Genomic DNA, 20,143 nt, shown 5'->3' on the forward strand with positions numbered 1-20,143 from the left:
TAGGTGCCGGCTGAGCTAGAGGCCAAAATCTACAGGTAGGCACTTCTCAAAAAACACCTCTGTTTTCTTCCAAAAATTTTGATGTGTCCACGTTGCGCTTTGGGGCGTTTCCTGTCGCGGGCGCTAGGCCTACCCACACAAGTGAGGTATCATTTTTATCGGGAGACTTGGGGGAACGCCGGGTGGAAGGAAATTTGTGGCTCCTCTCAGATTCCAGAACTTTCTGTCACCGAAATCTGAGGAAAACTTGTTTTTTTAGCCACTTTTTGAGGTTTGCAAAGGATTCTGGGTAACAGAACCTGGTCCGAGCCCCGCAAGTCACCCCTCCTTGGATTCCCCTAGGTCTCTAGTTTTCAGAAATGCACAGGTTTGGTAGGTTTCCCTATGTGCCGGCTGAGCTAGAGGCCAAAATCTACAGGTAGGCACTTTGGAAAAAACAGCTGTGTTTTCTATAAAAAAAATAGGATGTGTCCATGTTGTGTTTTGGGGCATTTCCTGTCGCGGGCACTAGGCCTACCCACACAAGTGAGGTATCATTTTTATCGGGAGACTTGGGGGAACACAGAATAGCAAAACAAGTGTTATTGCCCCTTATCTTTCTCTACATTTTTTCCTTCCAAATATAAGAGAGTGTGTAAAAAAGACGTCTATTTGAGAAATGCCCTGCAATTCACATGCTAGTATGGGCACCTCGGAATTCAGCGATGTGCAAATAACCACTGCTCCTCAAAACCTTATCTTGATCCCATTTTGGAAATGCAAAGGTTTTCTTGATACCTCTTTTTCACTCTTCATATTTCAGCAAATGAATTGCTGTATACCCAGTATAGAATGAAAACCAACTGCAGGGTGCAGCTTATTTATTGGCTCTGGGTACCTAGGGTTCTTGATGAACCTACAAGCCCTTTATATCCCTCCAACCAGAAGAGTCCAGCAGACAAAACGGTATATTGCTTTCAGAAATCTGACATCGCAGGAAAAAGTTACAGAGTAAAACATAAAGAAAAATGGCTGTTGTTTTCAGCTCAATTTCAATATTTTTTTATTTCAGCTGTTATTTTCTGTAGGAAAACCTTGTAGGATCTACACAAATGACCCCTTGCTGAATTCAGAATTTTGTCTAGTTTTCAGAAATGTTTAGCATTCCGGGATCCAGCATTGGTTTCACACCCATTCCTGTCACTAACTGGAAGGAGGCTGAAAGCACCAAATATAGTAGAAATGGGGTATGTCCCAGTAAAATGCCAAATTTGTGTTGAAAAATTCGGTTTTCTGATTCAAGTCTGCCCGTTCCTGAAAGGTGGGAAGATAGTGATTTCAGCACCAGAAACCCTTGGTTGATGGCATTTTCAGGGAAAAAACCACAAGCCTTCTTCGGCAGCCCTTTTTTCCCATTTTTTTGGAAAAAACAAAATTTTCACTGTATTTTGGCTATTTTCTTGGTCTCCTCCAGGGGAAACCACCAACTCTGGGTACCATTAGAATCCCTAGGATGTTGGAAAAAAAGGACGCAAATTTGGCGTGGTTAGCTTATGTGGACAAAAAGTTATGAAGCCCTAAGCGCGAACTACCCCAAATAGCCAAAAAAGGGCTCAGCACTGGGGGGGAAAAGGCCCAGCAGCTAAGAGGTTAACTTACTTTCAGGGACGCCACAGCCCTGTTTATCTCTCCTCTTTCGTTGATGTGGGGTCCCAGCACATGCAGGGACACCAGAACATGCTCCCTGGCATCCTGGCACTGCTCACATGCTAAACATAGCATTTAAGCAGTGCCAGGATTGGTCTGAGTGGCAGTGACTGCCGCTCAGACACAAGCCTGGGGTCTGTGCTGTTTCTCCAGCCCGACTGAGAAAACTTAGTGCGCATGTGTGTTTGGCTGGCATCAGACGGCCAGCCAAACACACATACGCACTTAGTGCACTCTCCCCTTCTCCCACCTACCCGTGGGACTCCCCTGCCCCTTCCTGCACTGCTGAGCCAGAAGCTGAAAAATAAAACGATAGAAAACTATTGTTTTATTTTTCTGCTTCTGGCTCAGCCAGTGGGGAGACGCTCCTTCCCCACAGTGAAGGAGCCGCCCCTGCAGTTAACAACTGGAAATCATTGTGAAAGGTAAACAAAATTATATTGGGATATTAAAACAATTGTTTTTTAAATGGAAATAATTCCATTCCTTTTTAGTGTCTTCTGCAAAAAAATACTAAGTCTTTGTGTCTGGGTTTTTTACACAGGTCTTAAAGTAGTTTGATACATTGCATTGTAGTGGGAACTCTGCAGTCTGGAAGAATACCATGCATAAAAAGATTGGCCTGTCCTAGGATAGACAGGACTAGCCTATTTTCTGTTTAATGTAAAGAGTCTCTGCCCCAACTGTGGAGTCTCCACAGTCATAAATGTACTATTAACTCATAGTAAGTGCAGTTGCAGCTCGTGAGGGTTACAGGGGCGGGGCGGGGCGGCACGCAGGCATGGGGGGGTACTTAAATAACATAAAAAAATAAATCCTCTGTCGTCTCCACACCAGGTCAGGCAAGCACAGGCTCCCAGCCTGCCCTGCGGCCAATCCTGATGCTACTCAGAGCATCCGTTTGGTTTGACAAGGAGTGCCCAGCCATGGCGTTATCAGGCAGACTGGGAGCCTCTGCCTCCAAAATAGTGCCAAATTTTGGGAAATTGTGAATAGACCTTTTTTTGCAGCATCTGGGAACCGCAGGTTGGAATGTAACATCGCCCCAGACAGTTGGGCCTCACATTTCCAGAGGATGTACGGCAGGGTAAGGGCAGAGGAGTGCGATACTGCTTCGATGCGTGGCTACCATCCCTTGAATTTCAATGAGGAGGAGGCAGTTGAGAGAATTTTAGCTACAGCTGGGGGAAAAGTCCCAGGCTCTGACCTTTATAAGGCTTAACCCTAAACCTGGGCTAAAACAAATTTGGTGCAGGATTTTGATGCAGCACCTTAAAAAGGATCTTTCCTCATCCTGTTCTAAATTGATTATTATACAAATATTCAAAAAGTGATTGAGAGATGAGCCCCAATGCTATCGCCCTATTGTTCTTCTAGGTTCAGCTGTGAACATCATGGGGAGGGTGGTGTTGGCCAGAATGACAGCCTGGCTATACCAGAGTAATGTAATCTCTGACCTCCAATACGGTTTCAGGCGGGGGAGAGGGGCGTTAGATCTGTGCATTAACCTCCCTGATGATAGTTGGTAAATACACTACAGCGAAGGGGGGTCTTTATTGGGCCTTTATGGATTTTACCACGGCCTTTGACCGAGTGAATAGGACTAAGGTTTGGGCTGTACTTATTAAGTTGGGCATGCAGCATGATCTTGTGGCTTTTTTACATAGTCTCCACTCCAGTCTTCCAACCACAGTAAGATATAATGAGAACGGCAGACTGTCCGCTTCCATAGAAGTCCAAAGGGGTGTCAGACAGGGGTTTATTCTTGCCCCTCTGCTATTTACTCTTTAAATTAATCAACTGGGTGAATCACTTACTGCCGCCTGCTGGGACATATCCAGGGCAGGTCATAAATTAATCCCTCCACTACTGTATCCAGATGACGCGGTCCTAATAGCAAGAACCCCTGTGGGTCTTCAACGTCTACTGGACACCTTTCTTGGTTTTATGAACTCAGTAGACCTTTGGACAACTTTTTCCAAATTGCATACAATAGTAATTGGCCGAAGGAAGACAGTCAGAAATAAATTTTTGGGTAACGTGATTGAGTTGATAAGAGTTGCCACCTTTCCCTACTTAGGCATACTGTTTGATGACCGGAGGTCCTGGATTCCTCAAAAGATCATGAAAAGGAATATTTTATCAAGAGCAGTGGTCCCAACAAAAGATTTTGCAAAGAGATTTGGAACCATGCCGGTGGAGGCCCTGGTTAAGGTTTATAAAGAAAGATTTTAGGCAGCTGGTCTTTTTGTGGTATATCCGTAACTTTCCCCACTGCAAGTAAGGTTTGGCGACTAAGACAACTGGACTGGCCCAGGGGCTCTTAAGGTCCTCAATGACTCCCAATTCCAATATTTTGCTTACTTCAGCTTTGATGCTCTCCATGACAAGTTCAGACTGTCTGTAGATTTTGTTTCCAACAGATAGGCTAACCTGTACAACAGTAGGTCGGACCAGCGGTCAAGGAGAAGAGCTCAGCACACTGATGCAGGACTTGCCTGCAGTCAGCCTGCTGTTGGTCAGTGAGGATGTCTGAAAAGACCACCCCTTCAACTGACTCATCTTTAGGGTTGTTGGAGAGGAGGTCAGGGAAGAGGTTCACTCTCTGCTTCCTGTCCCTCATCAGTGACCATGAGCATGGTCATCTCAGTCCTATCATGATAGGGTTCAAGGCGATTGACATGTATGGCCTTCCATGGGTTCCTGCAAGAGCCAAAGTCTACCAGGTAGGTGACTTCCCCTTTTTTTTCTAGGATAGGGCAGGGTCTACACTACTTGTCCTAGAGAGCCTAGAAGCCACAATCTCTAAAACCCACACCTTCTGCTCTGGTTGGAATTCCACCAGTGCAGCCTTTTGGTCATACCAGAGCTTCTGGAGCTTTGGCTGGCCTCAAGGTTTTTGGTTTTTCCATGTACTCAGCCATTCTGGAGTGAAGGCCAAGCGCAAGTCCACAATCTCTTGTTTCCGTTCTTTGGGATGCTTCTCCCAACCTTCTTTCAAACAGAGGTTCAAAGGGGGAAAACGCTACTCCTTTCTGTGGCACCTTCCCGATGCATAAGCAGGCATGGCAGCAAGACATCCCCATCTCCTTCTGAGTTTTGCAAGGAGTCTACCAATCATGCCTTTCAATGTCTTGTCGAATCTTTGAACAATTCCATTGGACCATGGGTGATGCGGTGTAGAGAACTTTATGTCACTCCGCATTCAGCCCACATATGGTTCAGGTAACCAAACACAAAGTTTATACCTCTGTCTGACACCACCTCCTTTGGAAAACCCACTCTATAAAAGATGCCAACGAGGACCCTAGCTACAGCCAGGGCAGTAGTAGTCCTCAGGGCAATTGCTTCAGAATACCTGCTTGCATGATCGACTACTACCAATACAAATCTGTTTCCTGATGCAATTTGAGGATCAAGGGGCCCAACAATGTCTATCCCTACCCTTTCAAAGGGAACTCCAACCACTGGGAGTGGAATTAAGTGGCTTTTGGGTGGCCACCTGTCTTTCCACTGGCTTGGCAGATAACACAGGAGTTACAAAACTCCTTCACCTTCTGGGACATACCTGGCCAGTAGAAGTGGTTCACCAACCTACTTTATGTTTTGGCGTGGACGAGATGCCCAGCTAGTGGGATGTCATGGTCCAATGTGAGGAGAGATTCTCTATACTGCTGAATCACTACCACTCTCCTAGTGGGGTCTCTGGTCTCAGGGTAAAGGAGTCCCTCATCCTAATAGGTCTTGTGGGAGACACTGATATCTCCTTTTTCTAGATCAGCAGTTTGCTGGCTTTCAAGAGTGTCTGACCAGTCAAGTATTGGTCTGAGGACACTAGTACTCAGTCACCATGGTAACACTGGCACCAGTGTCTCTCAGTGCTTCAACTCTAACCCCATTGATATGTGGCTGTTGTCTGGAACGCTCAAGATTACTGGGCTAGATAGCCAGGGCAGCTACATTCATCCCACCCTCTAAAACTAGAGTTGCCTCAGTGGGCTCACGGACATGGTCAGGGCCAACCTGGAATGCCATCTGGAGACTTACCACTCCATTTACTGCAGGTGCACTAGAGACATTATTTTTGTTGGGACAGTTAGGGGCACCAGTTTGGTGTCCAAGAGCTTTGCAGTCATGACACCAAGCCTTTTAGGGATCCCAGTTCTTATCCTTGTACCCACCCTTGGATTGGGAAGAGTCTATGGCCCACTCTCTTAAGCAGGTTTTTGGGGGCCTTTAGAAGATTCTTTGTTTTTATCTTTTGCTTGAGCACTATCTTTCCCTTGGGGGGGTTGGAGGGAGGGGGGTTCTTTGGCCTCTTCCATATGGACACCCCCACCAGTGGTATTTTTGGTCACCCTTATTTTGGCCCAGTGATCTGCCTTATTCCCCAACTCTTGAGGAGAAAATGGACCTAGGTCTACCAGGTACTGATGTAACTTTTCTTGCACACAGTTACTTAACAGATGCTCTTTCAAAATTAAATTATAAAGCCCATCATAATCATGCGCATTGTTACCTTTTAACCAGCCTTCATGTGTTTGCACTGAAAACTCTACAAAATCTACCCAGGAATGACTCTGGGTTTTTCGAGACTCCCTGAATCTGATCCTGTATTCTTCATTGTGAGTCCAAAGCCCTCAATCAGGGTGTCCTTCATGAGGTGACAGGACTCAGCATCTGCATCATTCAGTGTCAGGAGCCTATCACTACACTTCCCTGAGAACAGCTCCCAAGGAAGAGAACCCCAATACATTTTGTTGAGCTGTCTCATTTTACAGGCCCTACCAAAGGCTGTAAAGCAATTGGTGATATCATCAACCTCCGAGTATTTTGAGGTAGGCCCTTTGGGGAGATTAGGGCCAAAAGTTTCCTCCCAGTTTATAATTGTGCTGCCACCAGAGATGGGTCCTAGGCCCATCTCAGCTCTTTCGCTTTCTATAGCCAAGAATTGACCCTGTACTGCTATCCTCTTGACTAGATTCTGAAGATCTCCATCTTCAGTATCTGTTTCGTCTGAGACACTACTATAGGTGTTCGCAGTGGTGGTATTGTCTGAAGGGTAGAGATGGAGTAACTGTTGGCCTCATCCACCTCTGGGTTAACATCTTCATCCCAGTGGGGGGATTTCTACTTGCCAAAGCCTTGACATTTTCTGCCAGCAGCTGCTGCAGATAAGCCTTTTTGGGTTTAGGACTCATGGCTAGTTTCCATGCTTTACAGACCTCCTTAAGATGGGGTACCCTAAGGCGTTGATAGGGTACCAGGATGAGTTCCTGGGAATGCCCTTACGTACACATGGTGTTTAAAGTAGTTAGGAACTTTTTAAAGAACTTACAAAAAATGCTAAGTACTTTTCTAAAGGACCCAACTTACTTTACTATTTCTAAACAGCTTTGCAAAAGGAACTTAATCAATGTCCTACAACTATTTTAAAACAATTTAGAAAAAAGTTGAAAATTGGAAAAATGTTTTTTTAACTAGAGACAACTTTTGGATCTCTCTATGGAATCACTTATCAACAAAGTGGTACAGTAGATGTCAAGGCTTGTATTCTTACCATTGTGCTACCAATTTAGGAAGCTTGCTCTTTATGTAGTATATCAATAACTACATATACCATGTAAAGAGTCCAAGGGTTCCCCCATGAGTGGGCAGGGCTTGCTATGTAATCCCAAAGTGCCCTATTTGGAGGTAGTGTGGTTGAGCAGCCTTAGGCATAAAAGAGACATTCAGAAATACACACACAATAGTCAATAGATGAGACATACAACTCAAAAAGGAGATCCACATCAATTTATAAAAATAGAAAGTATCTTTATATATGTTTAGGCACTAGAGGAAAATCATTCAGGTAAGTATTTTGTTAATGTAAGTTCTTTTCACTTTAAAAAGTATGCCCCTAGTTCAATTTCTGAGTTCTGCAATGTTATCCCATGGGAGGAAGTTCTGCAAACAGGTAGAATACAGCGACTTACAAGAAAAATCTCCAAGAGTTAAGGTGAGTGGTGGGACAAGGTTCAAGGCAGCAGCAGCAGCAGTACAACACTAGTGGCACAGGGGCAGCCGGGTGCAGGGTGCAAAACAGCAACTGGTGCCCAATACGTTTTAAAGAAGATCGGTCAGTGTAAAGAGGGTGCAGGCTCTGGGTAGGGAGCCAATCAGGCTGAAGCAACAGCGGGGCTCAGGTCTCACGATTCTTGGGCACAGGTGGGCACCTTTGGTCATCTTCTCAACCACCCAGGTACGACGGGTGCAGAGTTGTTTTAGGTGTCAGGTTTTCCATACTGGAGCTGTAGAGGGGGCTCCATGCAGAGGCTGCAGGTATCGTCAGGGAGTCCAGGAGGGGTAAAACCAAACTGGATTCAGACTCTGGAGGGCTGGGGAACCTTGATGGTGCCAATGGTCCACTTCAACTCAGCTCAGAGATGACAGATGCAGTGGTGACTTCGGGTGTCAGGTTTTGGGGGTTACGGAGGCTTCAGAGTACTTTCTCTGGAGTTTGAAAGAGAATAGGTATGCTGTTCACTGGTGGTCTTGAGGTTTTTTTCAAAGGCAGGAAGTCCTTCCAGGATTCTGGAGTCACAGCTGCAGTTTTCGAGTAGGGATGCAGACAGGTTGGTGAGGTTGGTACCAGGTCAGTTGTTTCTTTTTTCCTCTTCTGTTTCGCAGCTCTTCGGTGTCCTTGGTCTTCTTAGGTCATCAGGATCTGCTTCTCTGGTGCCATGGGCTCCTCTAAATACTGAACTTAGGGTCTTTTAGAGGCATTTAGGGGAATGTAGGGTAATACCCAATGGGCTACCTACCCCTGGGGTCACTACACCCCCTATATGACAATAAGTATTGCACACGTGTACAATTAACAATAAAACAGTACATAAGTCACTAAATGGGGACTCAAACAAGTAATATTTAAACCAAAATAATGTCCTTTCTTAAGTTATAAGCAGTTCTTCAGGACCTCCTAAAACAATATTCCCATAAGTAATATATCAATATACAGTTCATTAATTATATTCCTGATCTCATTAATAACACGTGTTGACGGACGAGCTTGAAAAGATTTGACATTCTTGGATCAGAGACTTTTCGAATTTGGGACTTTACTTTCACGAGGATACACATCTTGGATCTTTGGAATGAACGTTTTCATTTGGAATAACTGTGCTTATAACTTAATAAAGGATATTATTTTGGTTTAAATATTACTTGTTTGAGTCTTCATTTAGTGACTTATGTACTGTTTTATTGTTAATTGTACACATGTGCAATACTTATTGTCAATTTTTTGATAACTTTTGTGTTATCATGTGGGGTGGTTGGAGGGTGAAACCCTAGTGTTTGCATTGTGTAGTGTTTGTTATTATGGGTTGTCGATTTTTACGTCAGGAGCGCTTATTACTCTTTTTCACCCCCATTTTTTCTTATACCCCCTATATGACAATCAATCAATCAATGCATTTATAGAGCGCACTACTCACCCGAGAGGGTCTCAAGGCGCTTGGGGAGGGGGAGGGTTACTGCTGCTCAAAAAGCCATGTTTTGAGGCGCTTTCTGAAGGTGAAATGGTCCAGGGTAGTTCTTAGGTGTGCGGGGAGGGAGTTCCATGCTTTGGCTGCTAGGTAGGTGAATGATCTTCCTCCTGCAGTGGTTCTGCGGATACGTGGGAAGAGGGCGAGGCAGGCTGAGCGAAGCTGACGGGTGGGCGTGTAGAACGAGAGCCGGCTGTTGAGGTATTCGGAGCCCATGTTGTGGAGTGCTTTGTGTGCTTGGGTGAGGAGCCTGAAGGTGATCCTCTTGTTGACGGGGAGCCAGTGAAGGTGTTCCAGGTGGGTGGATATGTGGCTGCGGCGAGGGATGTCGAGGATGAGGTGAGCGGAGGCGTTCTGTATGCGTTGTAGACGTTTCTGAAGCTTTGCGGTGGTCCCTGCGTATAGGGTGTTTCCGTAGTCCAGACGGCTAGTGACGAGGGCAGGGGTAACTGTCTTTGTGGTTTCGGCAGGGATCCATCGGAAGATTTTTCGGAGCATGCGTAGGGTGTTGAAGCATGATGATGAGACGGCGTTGACTTGCTTGGTCATAGTGAGGAGGGGGTCCAGGATGAATCCGAGGTTGCATGCGTGATCCGAGGGGGTTGGTGCGGTGCCCAGAGCCGTGGGCCACCAGAAGTCGTCCCAGGCAGAAGGGGATTGTTCGAGGATGAGGATCTCCGTCTTGTCTGAGTTCAGCTTTAAGCGGCTGAGCCTCATCCATTCCGCGACGTCTTTCATTCCTTCCTGTAGGTTGAATTTGGTGGTGGTTGGGTCTTTGGTGAGGGAGAGTATCAGCTGGGTGTCGTTGGTGTATGAAATGATGTTGATGTTGTGTTTGCGTGCGATGGAGGCGAGGGGGCTCATGTAGATATTGAAGAGGGTTGGGCTGAGCGAGGAGCCTTGGGGTACGCCGCAGATGATCTCGGTGGGTTCTGAGCGGAAGGGAGGGAGGTGGAGTCTCTGGGTTCTGTCGGAGAGGAACGAGATGATCCAGTCGAGGGCCTGTCCTAGGATTCCAGTGGTGCGGAGGTGGGTTATTAGGGTGCGATGGCACACGGTGTCGAAGGCAGACGAGAGGTCCAGGAGGATGAGGGAAGTTGTTTCTCCGTTGTCCATCAGAGTTCTGATGTCGTCAGTGACTGCAATGAGGGTGGTTTCTGTGCTGTGGTTGGACAGAAATCCTGATTGGGAGGGGTCGAGCGAGTTGTTAGCTTCAAGAAAATCGGTCAGCTGCTTGTTGACGGTCTTCTCGATGACCTTGGCTGGGAAGGGGAGAAGAGAGTGGGGCTGAAGTTCTTCAGGTCATTGGGGTCAGCCGTGGGTTTCTTCAGGAGGTCGTTGACTTCCGCGTGTTTCCAGCTCTCGGGGAAGGTGGCTGATGAGAACGAGCTGTTGATGATGCTCCTGAGATAGGGGGCGATGACGGAGTCGGCTTTGTTGAAGATGTGATGGGGGCACGGGTCTGAGGGGGAGCCGGAGTGGATGGTGTTCAAGGTGATTCTGGTCTCGTCAGAGCTGATGGGGGTCCAGGCATTGAGTGTAGTGGAGGGGGCTGTTGGTTCGGTGGTGGGAGGTGGGGTCTGGGGTCCGAAGCTGTCGTGTAGGTCTGCGATCTTGCGGTGGAAGAACGTAGTGAGGGAGTTGCAGAGTTCTTGTGAAGGCGTGATGACGTTGGAGCTGGGGTTGGAGAGCTCTTTGACGATGTTGAAGAGTTCTTTGCTGTTGAGGGTGTTGTTGTCTAGTCGCTCTTTGAATTATGTCCTTTTGGTGGAGCGGATCAGCTGGTGGTGTTCACGGGTGGCGATCTTGAGGGCTGTCATGTTTTCTGTGGTGCGTTCCCTGCACCAGGTTTTTTCGAGGGTGCAGCAGGACTTCTTGGACTCTTTGAGGGCGTCCGTGAACCACAGGGGTTTCCTGATGTTGGTCCCGCTTGGGTGGCTTTGAAGTGGTGCGAGGTTTTCGGCGCAGTTGGTGATCCACTGTGTGAGGCTGTGGGCTTCCTGTGGGAAGTGGGCAGAATCCTGACCCAGAATTCCTGAATCTGCCAACACCAAGGTGGTGTGCTGCCTGATGTGGTGCCCACATCAGGCAGCACACCTTAGGGGTGGGACTGACCCCATGGGTGGTCACACCTCCCTGAATTCTACATTTCTCATCTGTCCATGTGCCAAATGGGTCCCCGATGCTGGGGGGTCAGCATCTCCCTTGGGAAGAATGCCAGATCTCCACATCAAGGGCAGCAGGATTCTTCGAAGCTCCCCGACCTAGAAAGCAGATTTTCAGGTCATCCTGTTGGGTGGGGGTGTGTAAGCAAACTTTGTAGCTGACCAACCAAGAGCAAAGGCTCTCAACTTAGAGGGCAGACTCTTGTCTGGTGGTGACAGGCCGGCTCAAACTAGTCAGCAAGCACATCAGAGACTTGTAGGTTTTCCTTGGGCCCTCTAAGGAGCCCTCTGGGTGCATGTATTGATAAATCCATCACAGGAACGGGTGTGGGATTATAAATACAAGATGTTTGATATCAAACATCGCTATCTTCAGTGAAGCCATCATATAGCTGGGGACCTCAAACTGACCAGTGCTCAGCACATATACTTAAAATGGCTTCACTGCCCACTTACTATGTTTAAGAATCAACAAAGACATGGCAGGGGCACATCTGCTCTTGTAGGTATGCCCTCACATATAATATAATGCACCCTGCCTTAGAGCAGTAAGGCCTGCTGTAGGGGACAACACACATAGACTGTGTGACATGTTGTGTTTTCACTATTGTCTGCACCAAGACATGCAGGCTGCAATGGCAGCCTAGCATGTGCTTGATGAGGGGTCCCTTGGGGTGGCACAAACTGTGCTACAGCCCTTAGGGAACCTTTTTAGCACCTCAGGCCATATGTACCATTTACTAAGGACTTACAGAGGGTGTGTAAGGTTTTGCCAAATGGGTAAAGAATTGTACAGTTTTAGGGAATAGATCTGGCACTGGGGACAAGGTTAGCAGGGATTCAGTGCACTTTCAGTCTAAATCACATCACGTACCAGGCAAAAGGTGGGGGTAACCATGTCAAAAAGATGCACTTTCCTACAAAAATGTATCTCTAAGGCAAGTTATGGGTGTGATGTGTGGGGACACAAGGACTCCATAGATCTCCAAACAAATAGGAAACACATTTTTTAGAAGCCTTTTGGCAGTTCCCCTAGGCACTACATCCTTTGTGGTACATAGAGAATTGGGCATAGGGGACCTTGCCAACCTCTGCACACTGGCCCTTGTAATGCAATGGCCTAGAATATGGGCTTAGAATATGGGTCAGTCCCACTCTTGCCTTAACCAGCTGGTGATCAATGATTGTAGGGTGCTCGATGGTGCACTCAGCATCCCATGGCATTAAAAACATATTGAACAAAGTGGGTCGCTCAGAGATATTTAACAGCCCTGAAACTCTGAGGAATAGGGACTTGCCTAAGATTAAGAGTCTATTTCTTTCATTTATGACAGCAGAAAGAGAGGGGATGGAGCTTACTAAACATTCAGTGAGATCGTATATACTCCTGACATCGGGTCGTGTAATAGAGCCTTATTTGATGTTAATAATTCTCATCATTGTTTCTTATTGACAACAATTAGGCTCAATGTAATACATTAGCTCTTGGCAGTTCCCAAAGCCTTTTATAAAATTGAGAAGCTGATTCAAAGTCTATACGACAATTTTTCTCAGCAAGATACAATTGCACTTTTTATTTTTTTAGTGACTTTTATCAGTCACTCAGGCAGCGTTTTATTGTCCCTCTGTTAAAAGGAAAACACTTTTCACAAAAAAAAACAGCATAAATATATTTGCAAATGTTTTTGTCGCCCGTTGGCTGTTTTGGTGTTGCAAGCCTTCTGGCGGGCACACTCAGAGTTAGGAAAAAGTTATTCAGGTATTATGGTGTTATCCTAGATATTGTTAACAATGTTTCTCCTTGCATGACTGATTGTAAATTGGGTCTTAGGTGTGATCTCTTATAAATGCTGGAAGCTCTTAACTCTATTTAAATGTACATTTGGCTTCTTTTTACTTCTGAAGAACTATTTTGAGTGTTTCTGTCTTGCTCTTTTTAACAATGTATATGTTTTTATACGTTTTTATAAGTTTTTCTGACTTTGTATGGTTTTAAATTACTAAATAAAGTATATATGACTGAGTAAAAATGTCACATTTGAAAATATATCCCCAGGTATAAGAGAAATGCTAAATCAAAAAGACTAAGGGCCTGAATACGACCTTGGCAGAGGAGATTACTCAGACCCAAACGTGACGGATATCCCATCCGCCGTATTAGAAGTTCCATTATATTCTATGAAACTTGTAAAATGGCGGGCGGGATATCTGTCACGTTATGGACTGCCTGATGCCCTCCACCAAGGTCGTAAAGAGGCCCTATATTATGAACGAATGTATCATAGCATTGTCCCCCACAGTTGTTAAAATGCTTAAAGTATATGAAATCAATGCCACAGCTTCGTTGTAGCATTAAGTTATTTTTCAGGTCGTTAGGGTAATGGCTCGATCCTTCATCAGTACATTAGTAAAATGTAGATAAAAATCAGTCTTGGAGTTACTACTCCTCAAATAGACATTGATGGATGTATAATGTAACCTAGACTACCAAGCGGATGCTTAGTAGATGGTAGAACCTGCGTGAATTACTCTGAATCATGACTGGAACACCCTGCAATGTATTACTGAGTTAAATTGCAAAAGTCTTACAATATATTTAATTAACGCACGGCCATTTAAGGATCACGGTGGCTTCAACACACTTGATGCTTAGAGATCAGAGTCCTTCAGCCGACGAGATCACCTCTCGAAGTACAGGAAAGCACACACAAATATTTAATTATCAGGAAAAAATGGCATGGGTGCACTATATGACAGTACTTCTTAAGAAAGGGTATTTGTCATGGGAAAGGGGCTATTTTGAATGGCCTTTCAGGGACTGAGGGTGGCATTCTAATAAAACCGTATATAAATGGGTTTGGAAACAAAATCTTTGTCCACCAGGTTAGTCTTTGCCTCCCAAACATCCAACAGTGCCGAGTACTACTTCCAGACAGTTTGTGACATTTTCAGTGATTATTATTATGCAATATAATTTAATAGGAAACAATTTCAATCACCAATGCTAAATGTACCAGATTTCACAGAATGTCAGTTTTACAATTAACACACAATGACTCTCAAGCTGCATTAATTGGTAAATCAGTTTTATAAAGCCATGTCTTTCCTCACTTTTCGGTCATTGTAAATAAAGGCTAAAGACTTGGATTTTTCTGACTCCCTAGTAACATTCAATGATAATCTTAATTGATACTTTGAAGACAATTTTAACCACAAGTATCCTGGCTGGGTGTCTGCATTGGCGACTCAACAGTTAGTCTGATTGGCTCTGTGCATTTCACATTGTTTCCCTCTGGTGGTATCCCGCCTAATTTCTCTTAGTGATCCTCATGGTACTGCTCTTTAAGTCGCTGCCTGACCTAACCTATTACGTGAACTTGCTATTTACTGCCATGCTGTGTAAAATGCCATCTCACAGCTGTATTCCATCTAAGCTCCCTTACATTTGCATATTACTTAATTTTTTGCTCTTTCCCGGGTTAGAGTATTTTCCACTTTCATAACTTTCTTCAAAATCGCCTATACAAATGTTGTTTTCCGCTACTGCAACTCCCTATCTGCCTCTTTCGTTCCTTAGCTCTAAATTCACGCTCAGCTTCCGCCTCCTTGCAACGCACTTACATTTTTGAGAATTACTGAGCCTCAGTCTCCTTTGAGCTTACGCTGGTGCCCATCGAGAGCATTATTTGCGCTTTCCTAAACTCTATGAATAAATATAATAAAATAAATGTTGTCCTTACATCAAGCTCCCCGCAGTCGCATTCTTCCCCTTCTTCGACATATCCATTTCCACACTTCTGACCTTCAATGGATTTCTGAGCCTCAGGCATGTTAAACAGACACATCCCTATCCCCTTCTCCAGGCTAATGTCCAGGTCCTGTTTACTGCAGCTGCTGAACACCGTGGGGTACGGATACCTGCGAAGGAAGAGGAGAAAATCAGTTGAACAAGAAGCACACTGGCCAATCCTTGGTGAGCAGTGGTGAACAGCACGGATGACATCAGAGCAGGCACTGTAAAGCCGCTTGACGTGGCTTATTTCTAATGTATTTTCACACACATAGAGTTAGGGCACTTCATGGGTAAAACAAATTACTTAAACATCAGTCCCACCAACCCAGGTAGGATAACAAGAAAGAACAATTAGGAAAAATACAGGTACACAAAAATATCTTGGAACAGTCATTTTAGAAGTTTAATGTAACCATGCTGGCGTCTTAGGAAAATCCAACCTTCATTTGGTACTCATGGAATGCTTTTGGTAGAGGGGCACTGAGATACGTATTCGCAGGTTGGCTGCTCTTCCATTGCCTTCTCACGGAAGCTGTGTGGGTTCACAATCAAGTCAAGTTTTGTTTCTGATTGAGGAAACCATGGTGTCTGCTGCTGAGTAAGCCAAAGCTTACCTCTCCTCTGAGATACCCAGATGATTACATTTTACCTGGCTCGCAACCAGTTGGCAAACAAAATGCAAATAGCTAGGTCTCCAGCAGGACGTTATACCTTGTTCACAGCAGCTTTGGAGCCAGGCTATAATTCAATGTTATGACAGTTCAGAGCCAAAACCTTAATGGTTGGGCTGTGTTCCCTAAATATGTTCTATCCTTCACATACTATTAGGCTCAGGAATTGTGCTTCCCATGAGCATGCACCCTAATAAATACCAGTCCCCCCTTTTCATCCATATATTATTTAATAAATATGCAATGGGCTTTTACACAGATTCAGTAGGTCTTTTATTGATGTCACATAAGCAAGCCTTTTCCTAATTTGTGCTGATGCAAAGCGGTTTTCTACTCCCGCAGGCTTTGAACAATTGAAAATAAACAAAAGTACTATGCCTAACAGTGGTTTGGATGTGGCTTGGAAAGGACAGTGAAGACCTTAAAATGTATAACATTGTAAATAAAACAATTTCTCCCATTTAAACAATGAAAATATTTAGAAACTTTGCTTGAGGAAAGCGTCGTTGTTCTTCCAAAACTCATTGTTTTTACCTGCACTAGAATATATTGAAAATCAATGTACCTGTTGATGCTCCCTTTTGCTCAATTTTTAGCGTGGAGTCAAATATTCAATATTATTTTTTCAAATAATTATGAATGAAAAATACAATATAAAGGTTGTTTGAAAGATGGTTTATGAACAACGACCTGCAGAAAGTTGCTTTACATTTTATTTGAGTGGTCATCAGAATATAGTGTTTTGGGGTTCAGCTGGTAGTAGTGCAGTGGCATACACTATTTAATCGCAACAAATGTGGACGTTCTCACTGCTATGTGCACACTTGTTTATGAAATGTCTTGGAGGAACCTGAGGTTGGGTCAAGAGGACTGCAGGTTTCCCTTAATTTTTGATTTTCAACCACTTCCATTGAGCTAGGTACAAACTTCAGTATTTTCTTACCGTTGGGGTGTATACCAGTGATCCAGTAGTCAGTGAAGTCACACCTATGTTTTTATACCTTATATCATGTAGGCCTTGATGTATACTTGAAAGGATTTCTAGCAGGCATAAATAATTAGTGGCTATTTAGTTTTAGTTAGGTCAAAGTTTCCATAGGAAGAGTATTTTTTGTTTTGCTAATAACTTTGAGGCTATTTGATGAATTTGCACAAAACTTTCCAAAAGAAGAGTTAATCCATCTTGACTCCTTGATGGAAAGTTTTACACTAATCCATCAAGCAGTTGCGGCACGTGGGTGTTAAAGGGGGCGAGGCGGCGAGCGGGGGCGGGCAGCGGGTGTTTGTCAGGGGGAATATTAAAAAAAAAAGCAAAAAAAAAAACGTACCTGCATGCAGGCCGCGCCACTCCTCCGTCTCCTCTGCTGCAGCCGGCTGCAGGCACAGGCGCTTAGCCTGCCCTGTGGCCAATCCTGATGCTGCTCAGAGCAGACTGGGAGCCAGTGCAGGCTCTCTCCAGCCCGGCAACAGTGATGGCCAGCCAAACACATATGCGCTCTGAGATGGAGTGCTGTGCACTCCCCTTCACTGCTAATCACCCCGTGACCCCACCCCTCTAGAAGAATATAATAATAAACTAAGTTTACTATTGTTTTCTCTTAGAGGTTTTGCAGCTGCTGCTGCTGGCAGAGGAGCGTCACCCTCCTGCTCTAATGGAGGAGCCGCCCCTGCCATCACGAAGGGTACATATATGTATACACTGAACAAACAAAGGTTAAAGTGATGTTCTAGTTAGGTTAGGTGCTAAGACCCTAACATAAAAAAAACACAAACATCTACTGAAAAACGAATGGATAAAGTGACTTTATAATTAGGTGTTGGGATGAGACATGCGCTAATGTAAAAAAAAAAAAAAAAAAACACTGAAATATGCAAATTGTAAATTAATCCACTAACTATAACTTGTGCCTCCATCATGCACCGCTAATGATCTCACGGGTTACATCTTCTATGACATGCTAAATGAAATAATTGATAGCAGCACTCATTACATCTCAGTCTTAGCCTTTGGCCAGACCCTGCATTCAATCTGCATCAGGACTTGGACTGCATGCCTACGATCAGGCACGGCCAGGCACTCAATCCTCCGCATTCATCAAACCTCTTCTGCACATGATCTTTAGCCATACGTTTAACAAGTTTGACAGGGAGTTAACCTGTGGCCAAGGTCTGCACCCACAATGCCAAAATCAGCTAACTCCTATTATGCTGGGACTTTGGACATACACAGTTGAGATTGTCTGCAAGGCCTGATGTCACATGGCCAGACATTGCACCCAACGTTCCGCATGTGGCCCAGGTTTCACACCTTAAAAACACATTAGAGCCTGGAGAGAGCAGTGATGACAAAAACAGTGCCATTCATACATACAATCAATTCCACTATGTGGTTAAGGCCATATGAATAATTAACATTCACTCTAGAAACAGAAAGTTCAACAGGCATCTTGAACAAGATAGTTGACTGAAGTTATTAATTTGACAATTTACCAGATTGGTGTGCCTGTCCAGGACCAAACGCCACCATAGTTCAGGAGAGCTATTGCTATTGCTATGCCCCAGCATGCTCTCCTGCTCGACTATGGCAATAAAAAAGAGGACTATCACACCTTATATAAATACACACAACCCCGAATCTCTCTCCCTTAGCACTGATTTACCCCTAGGTATACTTTCACTTGGCACCTAAGAAATGAATTAATGCCTGCACAATCTCTCACACCGTCACTAATACTCACTTACACAATTTTATTTCTTCTTTTCCACAAAAGAAAACAGAAACACTGCTTACCACCAAGACATCAAACACTCATTATAACCTTCCTCATTTCCTGCACAATAATACCTCCACTAACACTCACTGAAAGCAGTATCTGTAGACCTCTTTCTACATATTTTCAAATGCAAATTACACCAAGGGATCTAGCTCTCAGAGTTAAACCAGCCAGTGTTCAGGGCTACACGTCTATCAAACCTCACAGGCTACGAGGAAATAAAGAGCAAACAAATACATTTCTGTTCCACACAGAAATAAAACCTTACTCAAACTCGTCAAAAACCAAGTCAACCAAGCTGACAATGACAACCCTATTGTCATACACACTCAAACTAAATTCACACCCAACAAACATAAACTTACTCAAATAAACCCTAGACGATCTGGGATCAGTCTACACCCACCATATGCAAATCGCCATATTAACTGAAGCAAATAAAGGAGATCTGATGTGCATCACAGAATCTGGCCCTAACGAATTATCACAAAACTTCATCAGTTCTCTCGTTCCATATTGCTGCCCCTCCTAAGACAAGACAGATTTGAGCAGAAAGGAAGTGGGTTAGCTATCGTCGACAAAGATTCAATACCCTGCAAATTACTACCATGCTTAGACTTCCCTTTGTTTGAATGCATGAAAATGGCAATTTCAACCAATGCTGTGATGGACTTATTCCTACAACTAATCTACCGTCCTCCAATATAACCTAAACAACTTCAATGACCATATAAATGAACACATAGCCCACAAACAAACTCTTTTCCAAATAACTTCTATCTGAGTGACTTCAACGTGGACTAGGTAATGAGAACTCAAGCTTCTACCTGGATATGCCGGACACAGCAAACCTTTTCAATTTATTATAACTATAGAGGTCCCAACCCACATCAAAGGCAGAACACCAGATTTAATCATTTCCTCAATCAATGTAATAGCTTACTCCACAAATGACAAAGTTGCTTACTCAAGTCGCCACCACTAGAGCCAACACACTTCAAGTTAGACAATACAGAAACATCACGGAGGAAGCACTAAATTCTCTCCTGGTCCCCTAACCTAAATCACTGAACATGCTACGTGACCCTCAATGTCAGATCACATACCTATGCAAGGTCATCGAAAACTTCATTGACATCACAGCCCAGATAAGAAGGAAATAGCCTAAAGAATTAACACACACACCCTCATTTAGCAGTGAGCTGCACAACCTGAGAAATAACACAAAAATCCTTGAAAAAAAACAGGTCAAAAGACGAAACTCCTAGAAACACGTCCAAACTAAAAGCTACACGGATATGACAGAGTGTTCCTATAGCCAATCCCAAATCACACAGTCTTTGAACCCTACTAAGTCTCTGTTCAAAACACCCAAACAATGACTAACTCTACCCAAGCCCGATCAGAGATTGATCATAGAGTAGTGCCAAATTCTTTACCGAAAAAAATTAACAAATCAAAATATAACTTCTTACGATGCCTGCTCATGTACCCAAAAACTTATAGAAGACAAACAAGTCCT

General features: G+C 44.3%; 1 protein-coding gene across 2 annotated transcripts in view; it reads right to left on the minus strand.

The window, feature by feature from the left end:
- ADAM12 (ADAM metallopeptidase domain 12) overlaps positions 1-20,143 on the minus strand; it is a 2,697,358-nt gene that overhangs the window by 790,417 nt on the left and 1,886,798 nt on the right. For both annotated transcript variants that reach the window (XM_069239710.1, XM_069239711.1), the window contains exon 12: positions 15,124-15,301. In XM_069239710.1, the coding sequence (XP_069095811.1) occupies positions 15,124-15,301 (178 nt within the window). The remainder of the gene's footprint in view (positions 1-15,123; positions 15,302-20,143) is intronic.

This window comes from Pleurodeles waltl, chromosome 6, assembly GCF_031143425.1.
Source record: "Pleurodeles waltl isolate 20211129_DDA chromosome 6, aPleWal1.hap1.20221129, whole genome shotgun sequence".
Taxonomy (NCBI): Eukaryota; Metazoa; Chordata; class Amphibia; order Caudata; family Salamandridae; genus Pleurodeles; species Pleurodeles waltl.